This window comes from Antedon mediterranea, chromosome 3 (genome assembly GCF_964355755.1).
Source record: "Antedon mediterranea chromosome 3, ecAntMedi1.1, whole genome shotgun sequence".
In the NCBI taxonomy this organism is placed as follows: Eukaryota; Metazoa; Echinodermata; class Crinoidea; order Comatulida; family Antedonidae; genus Antedon; species Antedon mediterranea.
The window spans coordinates 1,981,341-2,001,663 of NC_092672.1; the positions used below are offsets into that span (position 1 = coordinate 1,981,341).

General features: G+C 31.9%; 1 protein-coding gene across 7 annotated transcripts in view; it reads right to left on the reverse strand.

The window, feature by feature from the left end:
* The window catches only part of LOC140044485 (RNA-binding protein Musashi homolog 2-like), a 108,817-nt gene extending 89,220 nt beyond the window's left edge, over positions 1 to 19,597 (reverse strand). For 6 of the 7 annotated variants that reach the window (XM_072089012.1, XM_072089008.1, XM_072089009.1 and 3 more), the window contains exons 1-5: positions 19,404 to 19,597; positions 18,711 to 18,751; positions 16,649 to 16,730; positions 8,640 to 8,724; positions 4,705 to 4,746 (exon numbers count right to left, since the gene is read on the reverse strand). In XM_072089012.1, the coding sequence (XP_071945113.1) occupies positions 4,705 to 4,746; positions 8,640 to 8,724; positions 16,649 to 16,730; positions 18,711 to 18,751; positions 19,404 to 19,453 (300 nt within the window). In that variant the 5' untranslated portion in view covers positions 19,454 to 19,597. The remainder of the gene's footprint in view (positions 1 to 4,704; positions 4,747 to 8,639; positions 8,725 to 16,648; positions 16,731 to 18,710; positions 18,752 to 19,403) is intronic. The other variant, XM_072089011.1, reaches the window with a different exon arrangement.
* Positions 19,598 to 20,323: the final 726 nt, after the last annotated feature.

Sequence of the window (20,323 nt, forward strand, 5' to 3'; positions counted from 1 at the left end):
TTCTTCTCATCTTTACTGTACCATTTATAAACTAATTAACTTTTAGTTTGTAGTTTCTCTGTAAATTTATAAATAACACAATGTTAAATTTAGCAAAAACAATGCTAGATTGAGAAGAGATGAATTTTAAAATGCTAAAATATACAAGTTGTCAACGGACATTACGAAAAGCAGGTTGAATGATTCAAATTCACCTGTGAAACTGACTTATATAAACATACTTTGGCGTCTTATTTAATCACAGTAGCTAAGAATTGCATTACAGCTAGCTGCATATCGACAACGAGGAGCAACATCTGTTAATGTTATGCGCTAAACGCCCGCCGCTAGCTGCCGCAAAAACATCAAATTATATCATACAATTAAGATATCAATTTAAATATGGTACATATTTATTATTAAAAATAGAACTGGTGATATAATTTCTTCCATAATTTATAAAGATATACTGTGATTTTAAAAATAAATTTCTAATCTGATATCCGAGGTAATTTGATAGACTAGATCTTGTTGGTATTCTTTCTATAGAGTGTGGTGTGAAGTTGTACTGCTTTTGATGGTTGTACTGCTTTTGATGGTTGTACTGCTTTTGATGGTTGTACTGCTTTTGATGGTAGTACTGCGTTTGTAGTAAAATCAGCATTGGAAATTGTGACAATTATGACAATGTAATAATGAAATCATAAATTTGGCATAGTAGTAGAATATTATACATTTTAGCAAGAATTATTAAAACAGAGAAGTGAAAAAGGAAGAATGGATATAAACATAGATGTTTATCTCTATGAAATAAATAAAACATAGAAAAAGGTAACTGTAATTTTAATGTTATGTTCATCAGATTTTATCAATGAAATATATTAATAGTCTATTGTTCACAGCCTATGACAACTGTACACATCAACATATTACATAATGGTTTGCACAGGTGGCGTTTGAGTGGTGGCTGTTAGCTGGCTGGCTTTTGCACAGGTGGCGTTTGAGTGGTGGCTGTTAGCTGGCTGGCTTTATCTATCCATTAGTCTTAACAACAATGTTGCGATACAATGCACAGTCCTTATCCCAAGGATAGAGGCCTAAACAAAACATGTTACTCCCCCTTAACATTTAAGCATCATCAAGACAAGGACCACAGCTCTATTTAACACCACCTCCTACCATTATTTATAAATTAATGTCATTTATTATGTCCGTGACAGAGAGATTGTATTTTCATTAAGTGTAATATACTGGAGTGACATTTCATATGCAAATGAGCCAATTAATTTGTGCTCCATGATTTGATGTAGATTGGAAGAAATTAATAACATTGTAGCATGACAACAAACACATTTTCAAATCATCAAAAGTTAATATAAAAAAACCTTGGGGCGATGTAATACTTTCCTTTATGTAATACTGACTAGAATAATTTTGTTTAATTCATGAATTATTTTAGTCTAAAAATGGGGGTTTAATTTAGTACTTAAAGGTATTAAAGGTAATAACAAGGTGATTCTAATATTCAGTCTTTACGGAGGAGAACGAGTTGTTAATAGCTCATTGTACTATGTGGCAGGATGGCCAGTTCTTTTCCATGCCCCCTTAAACCTCCCTAGTATTTCAACCACGTACTCATTTACAGCCGAGAGGACTTTTATTGGAAATTGAACCCAGGTCTTTTTGATAGTTAAAGTAAAGTAGAAACTCTATGAAGTCTAGTGTTAAGCTATGTCTACACTATCAAAATGTGATGCGCCCATATATGGACATGATGATGTCATATCACTACCATATTTGGACACATTTTTTTTCTATCCCAATAGGTTGATAGTGTAGACAAAGCTTTTAAGGGTCACTTTTGTACTAGGATCAGTGTACATACAACTTCCCCCAGCCTTATTTTTGCACAAGATCGGCAACAGTAATTGTTTTTATAGTATTTAAACAAAATTAATGAATTGGTTCAGTTTTAATTTGAAGAGATAACGGAATATGAGTACAAAATGAATACATTAAGCTAATAATAGAGAGTTGAGACCCTCCAGGCCTATTGTTCTTTTTTAGGAATATGCATGGCATGGCTGTACAGTAAATTGATAAAACGTACAGTTTACTGTCATGCTGTTCCTTTATCTAATTATGCTCTAGAATAACATGACTGATTACAAAACTACGACGACTAATGCATTTAATTAAACAATTTGCTGATTGTTTTTGCTTACCATCAAAACCACTCCCTAACTGTATATATGCATAGCACTCGTAGACCTCTACCCATTAAGAGTACGAAAGCATGATATAGTATGCAAATGAGTTGTTTGATTTGAGCAAACTCTTCAGTCAAGCCATATTCTATGTACGCCTTTCAACGTTTTCATTAAAATAGAAAATCATATTTGTTAAACAGGCTTAAGGGGGGCTTTATAGGGCCAAAGTTTGGCAAATATTGACATTTTGGTTGTTAATAGCTCAGGATGTTCCCGTCATTAAGTAAACCATGACACTATTGTAAAAGATAAAAAGACGCGGAGATAGAACTGCTTGTTGACTACAGTAGTACATAACAATGGTGTATAATATGAGAGCTAACACAGGGAAATTATAGGAATAATTGTAAATACATTGATCATACTCTGTCTGAAACTATACCAAAATCATTTAAATAATTTGATAAACAATATATTTTAAATATTATAAACAAGGAGACTGCAGACAGTTGGTGTACCACTTAATGTCCTTTCCAAAGGACTCAATTAAACTTAAATATAGTACAGCATAGATATATAACCAAATGTAAAAATATAAAGTAACACCGTTGACGCCACTCATCAATATATCGAACATCTATCAAAACAGAGATCTTAAATTTGATAAATAGAGCACGCTGGAATTATATTACCGACGTAAAATAATAAGGACACAAAAAATAAAACGTTCAATAATAATAACGCAATAAAAACGATCAATAAAGATCACACGACATAATATCGTTGCTCTAATTACTATGAAATACGTAAAGATCAAGTTTCCCCCCATAATTTACGATGCAACATTCAAAACCTATATCACATTTTCAGTTTCATGTAATCCTCTATAGGCTAATACAGGTTGAACAGTGGTGCCTCATGTGAATGCATAGGCCTACAGCACATTGAATCATGTAAACAAAGCTAAGAAAACATTCTAAACTCGTAGGAATTTCATGTAATTTCAACTAAACAAAAGAAGGGTAACAGGATGAGATTTTGAGTTAAGGAACATCTCATGTGCATAATAATATGATCAAAGGTTAATTGCTTATCTGGTCTATTTAGGGACCATGACAAAATTATCTACTGCAGTTACTGCAGTAACTATGATCTTATCTTTAACTATCTTAATTTGTTTACTATCTTAGGAAAGTTGTGAGATACACCATCATATGTTACAACTGCATCATATCGATTGCTTTTTATCAAGTCTATTTAGAGACAAAATGATTCTACTGCAGTTACTGCAGTAACTATCTTATCCTTACTATCTTAATTTGTTTACTATCTTGCATCATATTAATTATTTCTAACTAATGACAAAATAAACAGAAGAATAACATGTTTGAAAGTTTGCACTGGGTCGAGTCGGGACTCATTTTCAACAGGAAAAAGTAAACTTATTTATTATTCATCTTTTAACACCTTCTTCAAAGTACCTTTCCATTAAATGTTGTAAATATATAATGTTTACCTTGCACTACCTTGTTGAACAGAATGTTTTATTTAAAATTTCTTTCAATGAGTAATGTAAACATAAGGACTACAATCAAGCGTACCACTTGGTATTCAGAAAGACCCTATGGAACTTGAACAAGTTAAGAATGTATGACCAGTTCTGGCTTACACTAACAGATTACAAAAGGGAGTCTTGAGGTGGGTGACAAGAAAAAACATGTTGGCCTAAAGGCAGCAAAATCTTATGAGGTTAAAAAGGAAAAAACACAATTGAGGTGAATAAGTGTTAACAGGAATAAATAAAGTTTTTATTATTATTATTATTATAGGTTTTTGGAATGGGTGCAAGGTGAAAAATGAGTCAGAAGATGGGAAGATATTTACTGGAAGATTATCAAGGGGGGGGGGGGGATGTTCTATAGGGTCAGAGGTTAAGAGGTATAAGGGTTAGGGTTAATAAATAGTTTTAAGTCATTTCACCCAGTACTATCTTATGCATGGATGATATGAAGTGTTATAAGCACATCGGTTGTCAAAAGCGGTGATGTATATATCGTAACTGTCAGACCTTGATCATATCTCCTGACTATGTAGTGTGCATAATCAATTATTTTAGTTGATTTATTTAAAATGACACGTTCTTGATTGTCATTCAAAAAAGATTCTGCTTGAAATTCTTTCATGGATACGACAAAGAAAAAAAAATAGATGAAAAATGGGATACTTGCTAATTAAAATTGACTGTTATAAGAAAAACACTAATTGGAGTTAGCGGTTGGAGGAAGGACACCAGATGAAACAGCCAAGAAGAGTTTCCAATTACTTAATAATCAGAGATGAAAGAAAAGACCAATTAAAAAGAAGATTGAAATAACAATGATAATAATAAAATGGATTTATATAGTGCACATTCCACAACCGTGCTCAAAGCACTTTTTAAAAAATAAAAAAAAATTTCAAAAAAATAATAAAAAATACATTAAAAAAAAAATGATGCAAAATGTTGTGGGCTTACCTTCGGATGGGCACGTTTTGGAAATGCAACTTTTGGATCAACCTGAAAAAAGCAAAACATGTATTGTAAATAAAATATTTAGGACCACAACAAAATTGTTTATGTTCTGAGCAAATAACCGATTTTAAACTGTGTGAATAAAAATTCACATTTTCTTAGCAGTAGAAATGGGAAATTAATGTTTAAATAACTAGTTACATTCAGTGTCATTACATTACATTTTAATGTTAACTTAATAACACCCAATTTACTGGTATTTTTTATTTAGTGTACAACAATTTAAGCAATTATCATGCAACAGGCCAAAAACTACAATTCCTATGATTAAAAAAGGTATACCTCATCATAGTTTATTTTAAGCAACCATTATGAGAATTTACTAATAGCCTTTGCATGATTAATTGCTTCTTTTGTTTATTCAATCTCTTTCTACAGCAGATGCAATAAATAAACATGGCATGTAGGACAAAGGAACACATAGTAATCAACTGGACACATAGCCCTCTTATTATTCTCCCTTAGTTTACATTCAATATAAACAGTGGGACAACACTACAGATGCAAAAAGAGACAACAATTTTTTTTCTTTTTCTTTCACAATCACTAAATCCTTCTATAATTATTATGGTGATACAGTTGACTCTCCCAATAAAAGACTCTCTGAAAACCAGAAACTCTCCAAACACCAGACTTTTCTTGAGGTCCGACCGAAAGGTCCTAAATTTCTTTTCTACCATTAAAACCAAATACCAGACTTTCTAAAAAACCAGCCATATTTGGCCAGCCCAACAGTGTCCGGTATTTGGAGAGTTGATTGCATTATAATATAAAAGAAAGTGTTCATTATACAAACTTTAAATTATAAACCTGATACACAAGCGAGAGAAAAGTGGATAAAATATAATTAAAGCATCTTAGTAATTATTAATATAATCCATATCAAAACACTTTTTAAGCATGTTTCTTAAACACAGATAAAACAAGCGCCTACTTAATATTTTGAATAAATAAAATACCTAAATAAGTTAATATTTTATCAATATTTTATTAAGAACGTTTCAAAAATCATAAAAATTTAATGTTTATTTGATGAATCATCGGACTTAAGAGATTTAACTTTAACAAAAATTAATTGTAGACATTGGATTTTATAAGTTCTTTTTTTGTGTTATAGGATGTAGAGTTAATTGTAATGAAGCAAATTGCATTGGGTGTGGTCAACCAAGTGGTATTGGGTGTGGTCAACAAAGTGGCATTGGGTGTGGTCAACCAAGTGGTATTGGGTGTGGTCAACTACCATTCTTTTACTGCCAACCATTGTTAAGATTGAAAAAATATTTATTATTAAGATTAAATTATCAGTTATAGCATGGAGGAATTTCTTCCATGGTTAAAGATTGAAACTATCAGTCTTTATTAAGATTGAAAACTAATCCTTAAAGCAAGGTTACTAATAATAAAGCTTTTAATTAAACTTTGTGAAGAAATGACCAAATAAACATAATTACCTTCAATTAAAATATGTATTATTACTGGATTTTTTTTAATTATGTGCTTGACATTAAAACTGCCCTTAAGATGTAACCTATAATTCATTACACTTATATTAATTATTATTATAACAATAACAATAATCATAATAACAATAATTACAATAATTAATAAATACAACAGTAGTAATGACTATAATTTGTATGTGTTTAAATTTTAAATGTAAATATGTATATGTTTGTATGATGTAGTATTTTTAAGCAGATATTAGCCCTTGGTGGAATTTGCAGCAATCAAGAAATTGAATTGAATGTCTGAAACTGTATATTATAATTTGGCTTACAAAATATTTGTACATATGTACAGGTATGTATGGTTGTTTCAACAACCAAATATAGCCTATTCATTTTGTTTGTTCTTGTATACAAAATTTGTAATTTACTATCAGCGCCTCCTTTCTTATAAATGTATTCTTACTTTTCAAAAATATACAATCTACTAGTGTAAAATATTGGACTGTAAATAACCTTATCTTAAGAAAACATCTAAAACATGAAATCAGGTGTAACCGACCATGTTCAGTATAATTTACGACACTTTCGTATTCTGTGGACAGTAAGTTATACTGTACTACTACCTACCAGCACTACATACATTAATATGATGATGAAATGACTGACTTAATATTACATGAGAATAAAAATGGACAAATTTCAAAACGGGACCATTTGAATGATTTTGTCTACACTATTAAACGATTGATTGACAAAAAAAGTGTGAAGTAACCAAACATGGTAGTTATATGCCCATATATAAATGGTAGTAATATGCCCATATATGGTAGTGATATGAATTCATCATGTCAATATATGGGCACATCCCATTCATTTGTCACATAAAGTTTGATAGTGTAGACAGAGCTTTAGGATTCCATTGTACAATTACCATTCATCACTGTACATATTTTAGCTGCTAGAATGACACTGTTATGTAATGTTAAGTGTGAAAGGAGTCTAATTTGGAAATACATAAAAGTAGCAGTGGTCTATTTGACAAGTCACCTGCATTGAGCACAGAAGACCCTTTTTCAAATCTTAGGTTAAGGTCAATTCGTAATTGTTACTGAATTTCCTAATGCTGTTTTCATCAATTGGGCTCATCAAAAAAAGTGTGCTAACCCTGTTTTCATACAGTAAAAGAAGTTTTACTTTAATCTCATGATTATTCCAACATTAATCTGATACTTTTTCACACACAACAGATGCACTTCAGTTTAATCCAAAGGGCTGGTTTACATTGATTAAAGTTACCAATGATTTGAATTGCAGATGAACAACCTCGGGCTAAGAAAAAAAAGGTTGAAGTTTGCAATGTGACAAAAATGTAATCTCATTGCATAGGTAGGCTTACTTATCGTCTACGTATGTGTTCTCTTGTTTTGGTTAGTCTTTCTTCTCAGTTTTTTTCCTTCACCTACTTATGTCTATGAGCTAATGTTCCTTGTGGCAAATTTAACTGGCAACATGACGACATGAATATGTAACACACATTACAGTAGACGATCAAAGCTTGGACAGTATATTCGATGTCTATAATTCTAAATTAACTTAAATTTAGTGTACTACGTTAAGCTTCAATAAATGTTATAGGTGTGATATTACAGTTTTCGACTTGTATCTCTATATAGGAACAGTGTCATTCTATTCCTGTTCATTCAGGAATTTCAACAATTATGGTTTCCAAATTATCAACGGACTGTCTAATCTGTAAACATCATTACATTAGCTTATTGATAAAAATACTATTAGTTTGTTTTAGAGATAACGCCAAATCTATCACTAGGTTATTGTGTACACTCAATTGAACAAAGACAAGTTCAGAACATCATAAAATGTTTGAAACAAAGAAATACAACAACTCTTATCATAAACATTACTTTTCTCTTCTTTTTCACCACACCAATAGAGAATGTAGGTTTAAAGGTCATAAGAACACTTAACCGACCACCCATTTCTCCTCACATTTTTTTTAGAAAAGAGAACCGAGAGAATTTATTAACACTGAATAAATCTATTATTAGTCAAAACTCCCACAGTGCCCAGTGTGTGACAGACAGTGGCTATGTGTACTAGTACACCGGGGTAACCCCCCTCCCCCCACTCGTCTTGAAGGATGTACTAGGTTCTTTAAAGTGCACATGAGCTAGATGTGTACACTGGACCTCTGATTTATAGTCCTTATCGGAGAAGACTCGTTCTACCACCACAACCATGGAGCGACTGAGCCTCGAACCGTTGCCTATGTTATGTGGCTATGTAATTGCGATTCCACTGTATTAATGGCATGGCCACGCACTCACCAAACCTTCACTCGTAGTATGTCTAGTTCCACTACCACGCCAACCACCCTCACACACTGTTACATTTACCCCTTAATTCTCTTACCTTTTTACTATCTACTTCATGTTTGACCTCTGCTAAAACATTATTGACGGAGTTGGGGTCAGAAAATGTTACAAAACCGAATCCCCTGAAAATACATAAAGAAAAATACGACTTTAAATACTTAAAACAAATAAATAGATTAATGACCAACAAATGTATTAATGTTTATTGGACACAACTCATATATTCAGATTTTTATATCATACATACAAGAACTACAAAAAAAATTAAGAAAATACATTATTTTTGCATTAAAAAAGTATTAAAATCACATAAATTGTACAACATTCAAATATTGCAGAAAATAAAATGCCAAATTGTAATAAAAAAAAATTAGTCTATGTGTCAATATTTAACTATAAAGTTAGTTTATTGTATGGCATGGAAACAGTGTGGCCTTTTGACTGTCATTGGTCTATCTTTTTGGAATGAGGATTGGAATGATATGAGATGGAGAAAGTAAAAAAAATACATATTCAACAACATTTATTGTAAATTTCTTTAAAAGTAGAAAAACATGAATACAATTATACAGTAGTAAGTAATATCAAGAAAGTGGCCGAGCGGTTAAGACAGTGGAACCGTAATTACGTAGCCATAACATCGGCAGGGGTTCGAGGCTCACTCACTCCATGGTTCTGGTGGTAGAACGAGTCTTCTCGGATAAGGACTATAAACCGTAGGTCCAGTGTACACATCTAGCTCGTGTGCACTTTAAAGAACCTAGTACATCTTTCGAGACGAGTAGGGGGTTACCCCGGTGTATTAGTACATCACAGCCACTGATCACCAACTGGGCCCTCTGGGAGACCAGTCTTTGACTGAAGAGGTTACCCAGTATAAATATATATTTCAATCAATTCAATAAAAAAAAAAAGATTCACCAAAATACACCTCCTTTGACCTATCCCCTAGGCTATTTGATCCATCCTTATTCAATTAACCAATCAACTTGTTTGTACCATAACAAACACAATACCTGTCAACATTTTTAGAACAATAGGCACAAACACAGCTAGTGACATACTATGAAGTGGCTATTTCAATGGGACATTGATCTCCCTTTATAACTAAGTAAAAATCTAAACACTTTGAGAATGGTTACTAATAGACTACAACTAAATGGTCAAAACGAAGATAAAAAGTTAGAAAATACATCTACTTGTTTTTATTGATTAGTAACACCTGCTGAGAATATAACTGTAAAGTTTTACTACTGCTGTGTTGAAATAGAATAGTGTATTATGTTTAAGATGTTCTAGGGCTGTCTACTGAGTACAGTTTATTGATCCACTCTCTCTAATGTGTGAAAAGAATACAAAGGTAATCGATGAAGCCGGTAGGATTTTAAAGTTCTTAGTTCTATGGGAAATCATTTCTACAAACAGTACTAAAGAGATGATTCACGTAGCTTTAGAGCTAGCTTGATTTAGTACTAGTGGTAGGGTAGGGTAGTTATCAACCACTTCAGCAGGGCTAACCAATGTTTTTGGTGGTATGGCCAGGGTATCGACATAAATTACTAGCCTAATGATATCATTAAAGCATTTTAGTTTTGTTCAGTTTGGGCAAGGAAAATGCCACGCGAGCAAATAACAGCTTTAAACTAATGTACCATGGGTAAGAACAAAATCGTACAATGTCTTGCTAGATTAATATCAAGAAAAGACAAACGAAATCACTAGCCTAGCTGGCAACGTTTATTACAGTAGGTGCTGTAACAAGTATAGCAAACAAACAGTTATTAAACAACACTGCAGGGAATTTGACGATTGAAGAAATATATTCGTCAAAAAAAACAATTGATTCACTTAAGTGGTAACTTATTCATTAGAGCTTTTAGCCTAGCTAGTAAAATGAATCAATCTTATTATTCCTTGACTACTGCTGTCGAGGCCAGCAAGTTACTTGCGAAATTCCAATAATGTTTATGAACAGAATCAAGTACAAATACTGTCTTGAGGCCCTTAATAAGTTGTGAGCTTTTTAATTTAAAACGCATCATTTGTGTTGTATTAAGCAAACTGTTTGCCATTTCTCATTTGGAAAACAAAATGATTTGAATCGTATAGTTGAAAGTATAATCATCAAAGAATTCTTCTTTGTTTTTTCTCTGATGTTTTATCATTTGACTGTTTTTATGTATGATTTGTATGATGCATGCATGCATAAAACATTATTTTTTATGAGTTTTTAAAAATTGTGTTTTTATTTAAATTAAAGCATAATACAGAATAAATACTGTAAACGAAACATGTATTAAAAAATTGAAGGTTGAGAATTCAAATTCAGACATAATTTGTATTGATAAATTGAACATTTTTGAAAAACCAAAAATTAGCTGAAACCTAACCTTGGCAGTTTTGCTATTGTAGCTAAAAACCAGATGAATATTTTTAATAATATAATTTGTATTGTTTTATTGGAAACCATAATTCTCTCTCTATTAATGTTACTATAACTTTAACAGGAACAATCAATTTTGTCAGGTGAATACACTTTTATCCAATTTTTATGACAATGTTTTCTAAATTTATATTTTTTTTTTACTGCCATCTTTTAACCTTTTTATGTAATTTTTGTATTTTACCCCTTGGTGTCGTACTATTTGTATATTAACCATTTCTGCTAATGTTTTATATGCGTAACAAGCAAAACAGTTTTCGAGCCAGAGTGCTTGACAAAATAAAAAAATTGAATTGAACAAATAGAGTATCGTACGCACCACACTTTTTCCTTAACATAATTAGTATTGTTTTATTGGAAACCATAATTCTTACTTCATTAATGTTATTATAACTTTATTACAAGATCAGACAGGAACAGTCAGTAAATAAATAGGAATAACAACGACGGAATAAAATAATTGAATTGAATTATAATAGAGTATCGTACACAACACACCTTCAGCATGGATAACAAAGCAGCATCCATGGCATAATTATAGTAGGAAAGCCACAATCCTGGTTCCTGAGCTCAAGGCTACTGGGTAATTTCTTAGTTGTGTTTGTGATTTCCTATTGCAAGGGAGCAATCATTCATAACTATTCTTTTCTTGTTTCCTTGGCTGTCATTGCACTTTTATAAAAGACTGGATTTGTTAAAGTTCATTGAACATGCAGAATTAGCTGCATTAGTACTATTCCAGTAAACAATTCACCAAGGAAAACGTTTTAAAGACAATGTATAGACTTTTTCTATATCACACTCACAGACCAAAGGCCTATTGGAAATTCAAGCAATGTTCCCACCACAAAGCTCTGTCTACACTATCAACCTTTATGTGCCATGCTCAATAATATGGATAATGTCATATCACTACCAAATTTAGGCACATCAAACATTTTTTGTCAAACTAATTTGATAGTGTAGACAGAGCTTAAGAAAAGGCAACTTTAGATATCTTAACAACAAAACGTAATATTTTTTTTCTTCAAAATGTTAATTTTATAATTGAAATGTAAATCACTAGATTTAGCAAAATAATATACTTTAAAAAAATGTAAAAAACCATTTCATATATAACATTTCTTAATAAACAAATAAATTATTCATTTTTTTTCATTTTCAATTCAATTTTCCGGTGTAAACTTACTTAAAGACATGACTCAGTTATTTTGATTTCTCTATGCATTGAAGATGCTGAATTATTAAAGCAGAGACGATAGTATTGACATTTACACGAGAGGTTTGTGAAATTCGCAGTGTACTGTTCTCTTGTATAGGTCATGATGTAGTTTCACATGTAGTACAGCCAGTCAATCTTAATCATGGTTACAACATCCCTAACATAAATATTTGGCAATATTTGATTAACTTCAATTTTGTATGATTATGTGATAATATTTACTGTAGGTTTTCATTTATTAAGTTAAGGTTAAAAGATGTACAATTTATTTTGTCAGAGGATTGCTCAATGTTAAAGAAAGGTTCATTTTTTTTGTAACTTATAAAAAGTTAAATTAGATGAAAAACCACCGTTAACTGTAAATTCATACGGCATAAAATTTACATAATAAAGAATAAATTTATAATTCATATTTTTCTACATTTTCAAATTAAATTTTCTTCTTTTTGACATGAACCATATAAAAACAAAAATCATAGCTATATAAAGATGATTAAAGCTAAGGCCGTGACTCTCTCGGTCACAAAACAGATCAAATTTTACACACCGGCGTACTCTCGCGAAGACTTATATCCCTTCGTCACATTATCCCGGAGTCTAATACGGCGTTTTAAAGCTATTCATTTTCTTGATGAACTTCATTAATGATCCCCAGTAATCTAAGAATTACTAGCTCTAGGGATCTTCTTGAAAGTTATCAAACGTGGTGGACTTCACCAGCCAGCCTGTGATGCTCCACTATTGAGAACATTGTACGATGATAAATTACTATAATAATGCATGGAATTTCATGTTCGTAAAGTAGTGCACAGCCATGCAATCATTATAATGTGAAGATGAACATTACTAAAGAAATCATCTTTTTCGAAATTGCTGCTAAACTGTGGTGGATTATACAATACTTTAAAAAAAAATATAATATCGTCGTAGGTGTGAGGTTATTATCAGGACACAGGAGTGGGCAGTTGGTTGAAACTTCACAACCCAACATCGGATATAAATATATAAAGCTCTGTCTATACTATCAAACTAGTTTGACAAAAAAAAGGTGATATCCCAAAATGTGTATGGGCAAATCACATTTTGTTGTCACATAAAGTTTTATAGTGTAGACAGAGCTCAAGACCAGTATATTAATTGTTGTCTGTATAAGTATATTGTTTATGAACTTGTCGACAAAACAAATTACAATGTTCAGGAAATTGAATTTTATTTGCAGATATTCTTCCAGTTACTTTCAGATCATGTTTCAACATCCGTTTCTATTATGGTTTCACTTGATTTAATGACTTTCTTAACATCTAACATTTTTTAGTTTCATGATTATTGAAAATTGAAATGTATTGTATTGTACAGAGTACTATAGCTATCAGAACAAGGGGACCAGTGGCGTGACAGCTATTAGCACTTACTTGCTAAACCCAGAGAGCTTAAGAGTATGACCAGCCCCCTAGGAGTTGCTAAACCCAGAGGCCCCAGAGCTTAAAGGGCCCCTGAGCATGAACAGCTCACTGCAATTACCCAGCGTTATAGGCCCATACAGTAGGACCTGTACCTCCTGTGTCAAAGAAAGTCATGTCTCGGGTCCATTCTATTGTCGCCATAGATTGACTTATACATTTGTACTTCTATGAATGGATGATTAGTTGGGAACATGAATGCTAGTTGATCATACCCAGTACCGTTTGATCGTACGATCATTCGGGAAAAAACCTCGCCACTAAAGGGGACATGTTGCACTTTTACCTCTGTGAATCAGGCAATGAATCACCATAGATTAATTGTTGTTAAAATGTTTCTTTGTGTTAATTTTGCAAGGTGTTTCAATAGAGTTCCTCCATACTTAATCCCTTTGTAGAGATACTCAAAACAAATAAATCATTATCATTAGGCAACACAACACAATTCAATTAATTGTATGCGTTGTATTTGTATATTTATACGGTACCGTTCTTATTTTTGTTTGAATTATTATTATTATTTTAGGGGTCAATGTGAGACAAGTTCTACTTCTAATTTTGATCCCTAAGATGGTCTTATATTAATTGTTTATGATTGTTTATTGTAATATTGTTTGTTATATATTGTGACCATCTTAAATAAATGTATTATTGAATTGAATTGAACACATCTGCAGGTTTCTTAATTGTGACTATTGTAATGTTGCTATTAAGTATTATTATAAACAAACCATTGAATGTATTTAATCTAATTGAGATGTATGTCTAATTGAATGCGACAAATATATTGTCTTTATTATAAATTGTTTTCATTCATAGATCTCCACAAACCTTTCACTTAACAAAGACATTTAATAATTCATAAATAATATTTAATTGAAGAAACGTATTGATTCTGTTAAGGACAGCTCAAGTCTTGAATAAAACATGGCACATCGATAGATTTAAAAAACGATGACTTAATTAAAATGTTATAATATCGACCGAACAATTACTTGATTATTTTCAACATTTAAATAAATAGAATTGAATTCCTATATCAACGCAATGAAAAATTAGTTTTTAACTATCAAACAAAAATGTTAATTCATAAAATAAAATTAATTTGTCATTTAATACTGAATTAATTATATTTTATTTATTTTTGATATTGCTGAATATATTTTAATTGAAGGTTTTAGGATGTATTGAGGTCAATGGTATGAATATTTTCTCATATCCACTTTATAGTCGTCGACCAGTTTAAATGCCAATTTACACAGAAAATATATTGAAACTATTATTTCTTATGACCAGTTTCACAAATTGTGGAGAAGACGGGCAGTTGAGTGGAAACCTGCTCAGTACATATTATATTCTACGTGGGGCAAGGTACATGCTTTCGGGTATTGCTAAACCCCGCAAACCTCCAAGAAATACATAGCAAACCCCACCGAACCAACATAAAAGTGATTGAATCATGTAGTGTACAACCCACTGGGTATATCCATATAAAAAAATATTAAATTTCTACTGTTAACTACTTATTTTTGGGGTAAAACATAATTTTTTGGTCAAAAATGATTGCTAAACCCTGCAAACCTCCAATCTTACAGTAGAGTACTATTTTATCTTTTCCTACCATTCCCTCCCGCCCCCCCCCCCACCCCTTCCTCTAAACTTTTCTGGCTAACATCACTGTGCCAGTATATATATAACTAATTAAATTATGTAGCCTACTGAATTTCTAAATCGCAATAAATGAATTAAGTCTTAAGTAAGCTGCTTAAATGTCAATATTAATTAAAACATTTTTTATTCATGATGCAGAACATGTCATTCATTAAACAAAGACAACAAAGGCTTAATACGCATCCATGGAGCCAGATGTGGGCATGAGTCTTATCACAAAATGTGCTATTTATTCAGATGTGTCACCAATTTAACATATTATAACCTTTGATTTTTATCATCTGTATCATTTAAAAACTACTACTAGTTTACATGACAAACAAAATATGACGACAGATTGTTTTTATTTATATATTTTTGTTTTCTTTCATTATTTTGCTCATTTGTTTTAGTTTGGTTGCACCACTAACGACAGTGTGTGCCATTGATAAAAAAGTTATGACCAATAAATAAATAATAAATAATACAACATGCATTGATTAAAACAGTTCATAATAGAAATGACCCAAAACAACCTTTTTCGCAACATGATTATATTTTACCGCACCATTTGAATTTAGTTTTTGGGAGTATGTGAAACAAACAAATAATAAATTTCCAATGGCCGAAAGATTTCATTTTTGGTAGCTAACAAAGCTGCATTAACATATTAACTATAAAACAATTGTAACCAGGAAGGACATTCTAAAATCTGTTAACAAAAAGAAAGTTTTGAGGTTATGAATGAGCCAGACACAAATTAAAGGTGTTTCAATGAAAACACAAGGTCAAAATACTACAAATAACTAATTCCTGGAAGACTACATTCAACCATGATTTAACAGACAATATGGTATACTGTACTGTAAACTGCAGACTTACTATTATTATAGGCAAAACCATGAGAATATATATTTATTGTAGTTAACTTTTTAAGTAAAATAAGATTTCCGACATTCTCAGGGCGTGGTCGTACTGGTCCATCATGTTACAGGGGTATTATATACTGTATATAATTAAATTGTAAAGGTTAAAAAAATTGAAAATCATAAATACAAATCTATCTTTATGACAGAGTTTAATCCCGATATTGAAATATTATATCAAAGATATTTTTGCAAGATCAAAACAAATATTAAAGAATACCCCAAACAATACAATAAATCTAATACTATAATTATAATATATTATATTTCCATTCAATATTTTTATAGAAATTTGCATAAAATTTGCATATAAGATGAGATATAGATGCATATTTGATCACTTACCTTGAGCGTTTGGTTATTGGGTCCCGCATTATAACACACTCACTGATATCTCCATATTTTGCAAAGTAGTCCCTAAGCTTATCTGAAAAACATAAAAAAACAATACCATTATATATTTATCAACTGATTTTGGTACACTAGGTGCTGTATGATATTGCCCCTAAAGGAGGAAAAGGCCAATGTTGGTTTATCTAAGTAAGCAAGGCACGAAATAGATACGGCATGGGACGATACAGCTATCGAGTTGAAAAGTCATTCTGCGCATACTTAGTGAACAAAATGACTATTAGACTCAACAGCTACATGGTTATGCAAGGTGTCCTCAAAAACTAAAGTTCACTAAGTTAAGGGGTTAGGATGCTAAAAGCTATGGATACAATACAGTAGGTGAAATGTTGAAGTGGTGGGGTTGTCAAAAGGTGGGGTTGTAAAAGTGGGGGGTGGGGGGGGGGGGGTGGTTATCAAAGGGTAGTATAGGTGCTAAAAAGTAAAATACTTTAAGCGGGTCATTACTAACTTCTATCTATATTCATAGACTGGTTCGAAGAACTATATGGTTTGGGTAACTTTACCATCACTGACCAAAGGTACAGTCTATGGTATCCCTGGTGCAATACCATACAAACTAGGTAAGAGGTCACAATTTAAACAACCGATTTGTATCATGCTGCTCACATTCTAATTATACTACAGTAGACTGTGTACTGCACATTAGCATTATCATCCGACAACCTCATAGTTATTAATAGAACAAAATTAATTCTAAGAATCGGATATAAATACATCTGTTGCCAATGTGCGGTACCATTCATGCATCTTTTGTTACGTTCAATAAATATGTTGATAAATATTGTTTTGCATAATTCTAATATTCTGTTCTGCAGGTAATTTTGTATTGAAGATTTTACATTACATTTTCGCCACTTTAGCATAGCAAAATGCTAGACAACTCAATACCACCTTGCTACAGTACAAATAGAGGCCTAGCATTTTACCGGTTGCTTACTATAATAATATTAACAAAGTCCCTGTCTGGAATGTTGAATATCCAACAATGTATTTTTTTGATACCTTCTCCATTATTAAAAATGCATAACCTCATTTTATATAAAGCAAGGGATTTATAAAGCACAGACAATGTATAAATTGTCTATTTTCTTCAAGCTATACTCAATATACAATGTGTTTATTTTAACATCAAAGCCTTATCTAACTAAACCGGATATCTCAGATATCTTGTTTGCCCGAAACATTCAAACTATAACTTGCCAAGGTAGTAGATTTTTGTATACATACGATAGTATGTATTACAATACAAGAATGTTATAAAATCTTTTTTTGAAATTTATTATTATCAATGTGGTTTACTGTGTGTAGGGCTTTACATGAATAGATATGATAATCCAGTATTTTCTTAATGGAATAGCCCGAACATATAATAGTAAAAAATAGATATCAAATTAAGGTTCAAAATTTAATTTTAGCTGGGGGAACGCGTGCCTCAAGCTATCCTGGGATCCATCCAGGGCTGCCTAATTAAAATTAATAAATGAAAATGAAATTCTGCGTGAGAAGTAATACGAGAAATTTGAAATGGATTTGAATTCATATCGTCAAAATTACAAACAAGCAATTATGACAATAAAGATGTGAAGATTGAATGTGTCATATTGATTTAGTTATCGTATGTTTATGATGACAATGTAACAAGAAAAATATCTTAATGTCATAAATAGTAATAATATATTTACATATCAAGTCATAAGAGAAATAGAATATTTTAATAGATCTGACAAGAGCATGTCAGTTGTTGCTAAATAGAGAATGATTGAAATATATTAATTTGTTTTACAATTACACTGGTACTGGATAGTAATGGTATACAATGTCATAGACAATTAAGTCTGTTTATACCAACTCAACCATTATACTGTAGATTAAGTTTTAATCTATTGACGTTTATCTGGTTTTGATCTAGGCCTAGGGTGTGCTGGTGGTAGGTCTTTGATTTAGGCCTAGAGTGTGCTGGTGGTAGGTCTTAAGTAACAATAAGCTAACTCACCTGTAGTGGTGGTCCAACTAAGTCCGCCTATAAACATCTTGCTGAAAAGTGAAGAATTTAAATAATTAGTATAAAATGTCATATTTACCAAAGTCATTTTAATTTTTATATTTTATTTCATCACCACTCAATTTAGTGACACAGTCACCATTGGCATTACCAAAGTTGAACAATACATAGTAGGCATAATAAATATTTGAGGAACAATTTATTTTCAGTAATACATTGGTAAATTATAATGTAGGCCTACAAATTCTACTCAGAACTCATCATTCATTCTACTAAGTACTAGTAGTACTAACTACTCATCTGTATTACTATTACCTTAGCCTAGGCCTACCGCCAGTAAGATCTAAGGTAAGTGGTATAAAACAGATTGTTAGGGTAAATCCCCATTAAGATCAACGATTCAAAGATGAATTATTTATTTATTATGATGAGGGATCATGATGGTAGAAGCCAGCCGCTACTGGTGGTTTACCACTTGTCTAGCGACAGCTGATACCGTACCTGTACCAGCAGTACCAGTAGTAGCCCAGTAGTGGTGGTGGTGGTGGTGGTTACACTGGAACTATAAGGATGGGTTATTCCTGTACCAGGTACTTCGTTCATTATTACTCAATGACATTTTGCCTGAACATAAAAGTTAATTCCAATTCACAATCTACACTGACATAAATAAAAACAACTTACCCGGGATCGTGTGAATCTGAGCCCCCTAAATTTTGTTGGCCGTCTGCCATTCTTACTACGCTACTAATATTCCTGAAACTAAATAAAGAGAACCTGGCTAAGCAGCGACTATCCTCGTCTGCACGTGTTTAGTGATCTGTGGTTAAACTACGGCTTGTAAATTCTAAACCCTGTGCTAGCCGACGTGGGTGGTTCCACTGGCGAACTCACCGGTCCAGAAAGACGCGAAACATATTTGATTGATGGATGAATACGTCTTCTGATTGGTCGACGGATTGGTAACCTGGAACGCTCGATGAAGTAGTGATGACGTCAGCATAACGAAATCTTCCGGTATCCAAACGTGGAATCGGCCATCGGCTTCGCGCCAACTTCGATATTTACTTTTCTTTTGCAAATAAATGTTGAACTTTGTTCCGAGTATGTTCTTAATTTTATAATAAAAACAATAAGCCTACTAAAATAGCTTTTATTGGTATTATAAGGGTTCATTGTTGATAAATATATATTTGTTTTAGGTGTTTAATCAATAATTCGTTTACATTTATTTGATTCTCAATTGCTTCCCTGATTACATCGACCTTAATCCCTTTAATTAATATCCAATATAATATATAACTTTCTCTCATCCTAATAATTAAATATGTGATTATAAATAACCATGATAGGATTAACGCGCAGGCTTTAAATTACCGAATCAACATCATGTGCGGTAGGCCTATGATAAGACGACCAGAAAGTAACATAAGTATTTTAGTAGGCCTACTGTATTAACATTATAAATCCAAGATTTGTTAAGTATATTGTTATAAATTATATGAGTTAGTTAGTTAAAAGTTAGGTCAAGATAGCGTAAACGAAGTACGGTATAAATAGCTATTGTTTTGGAAAATGTTAGACTTGCCCCAAGTCTGTATTAT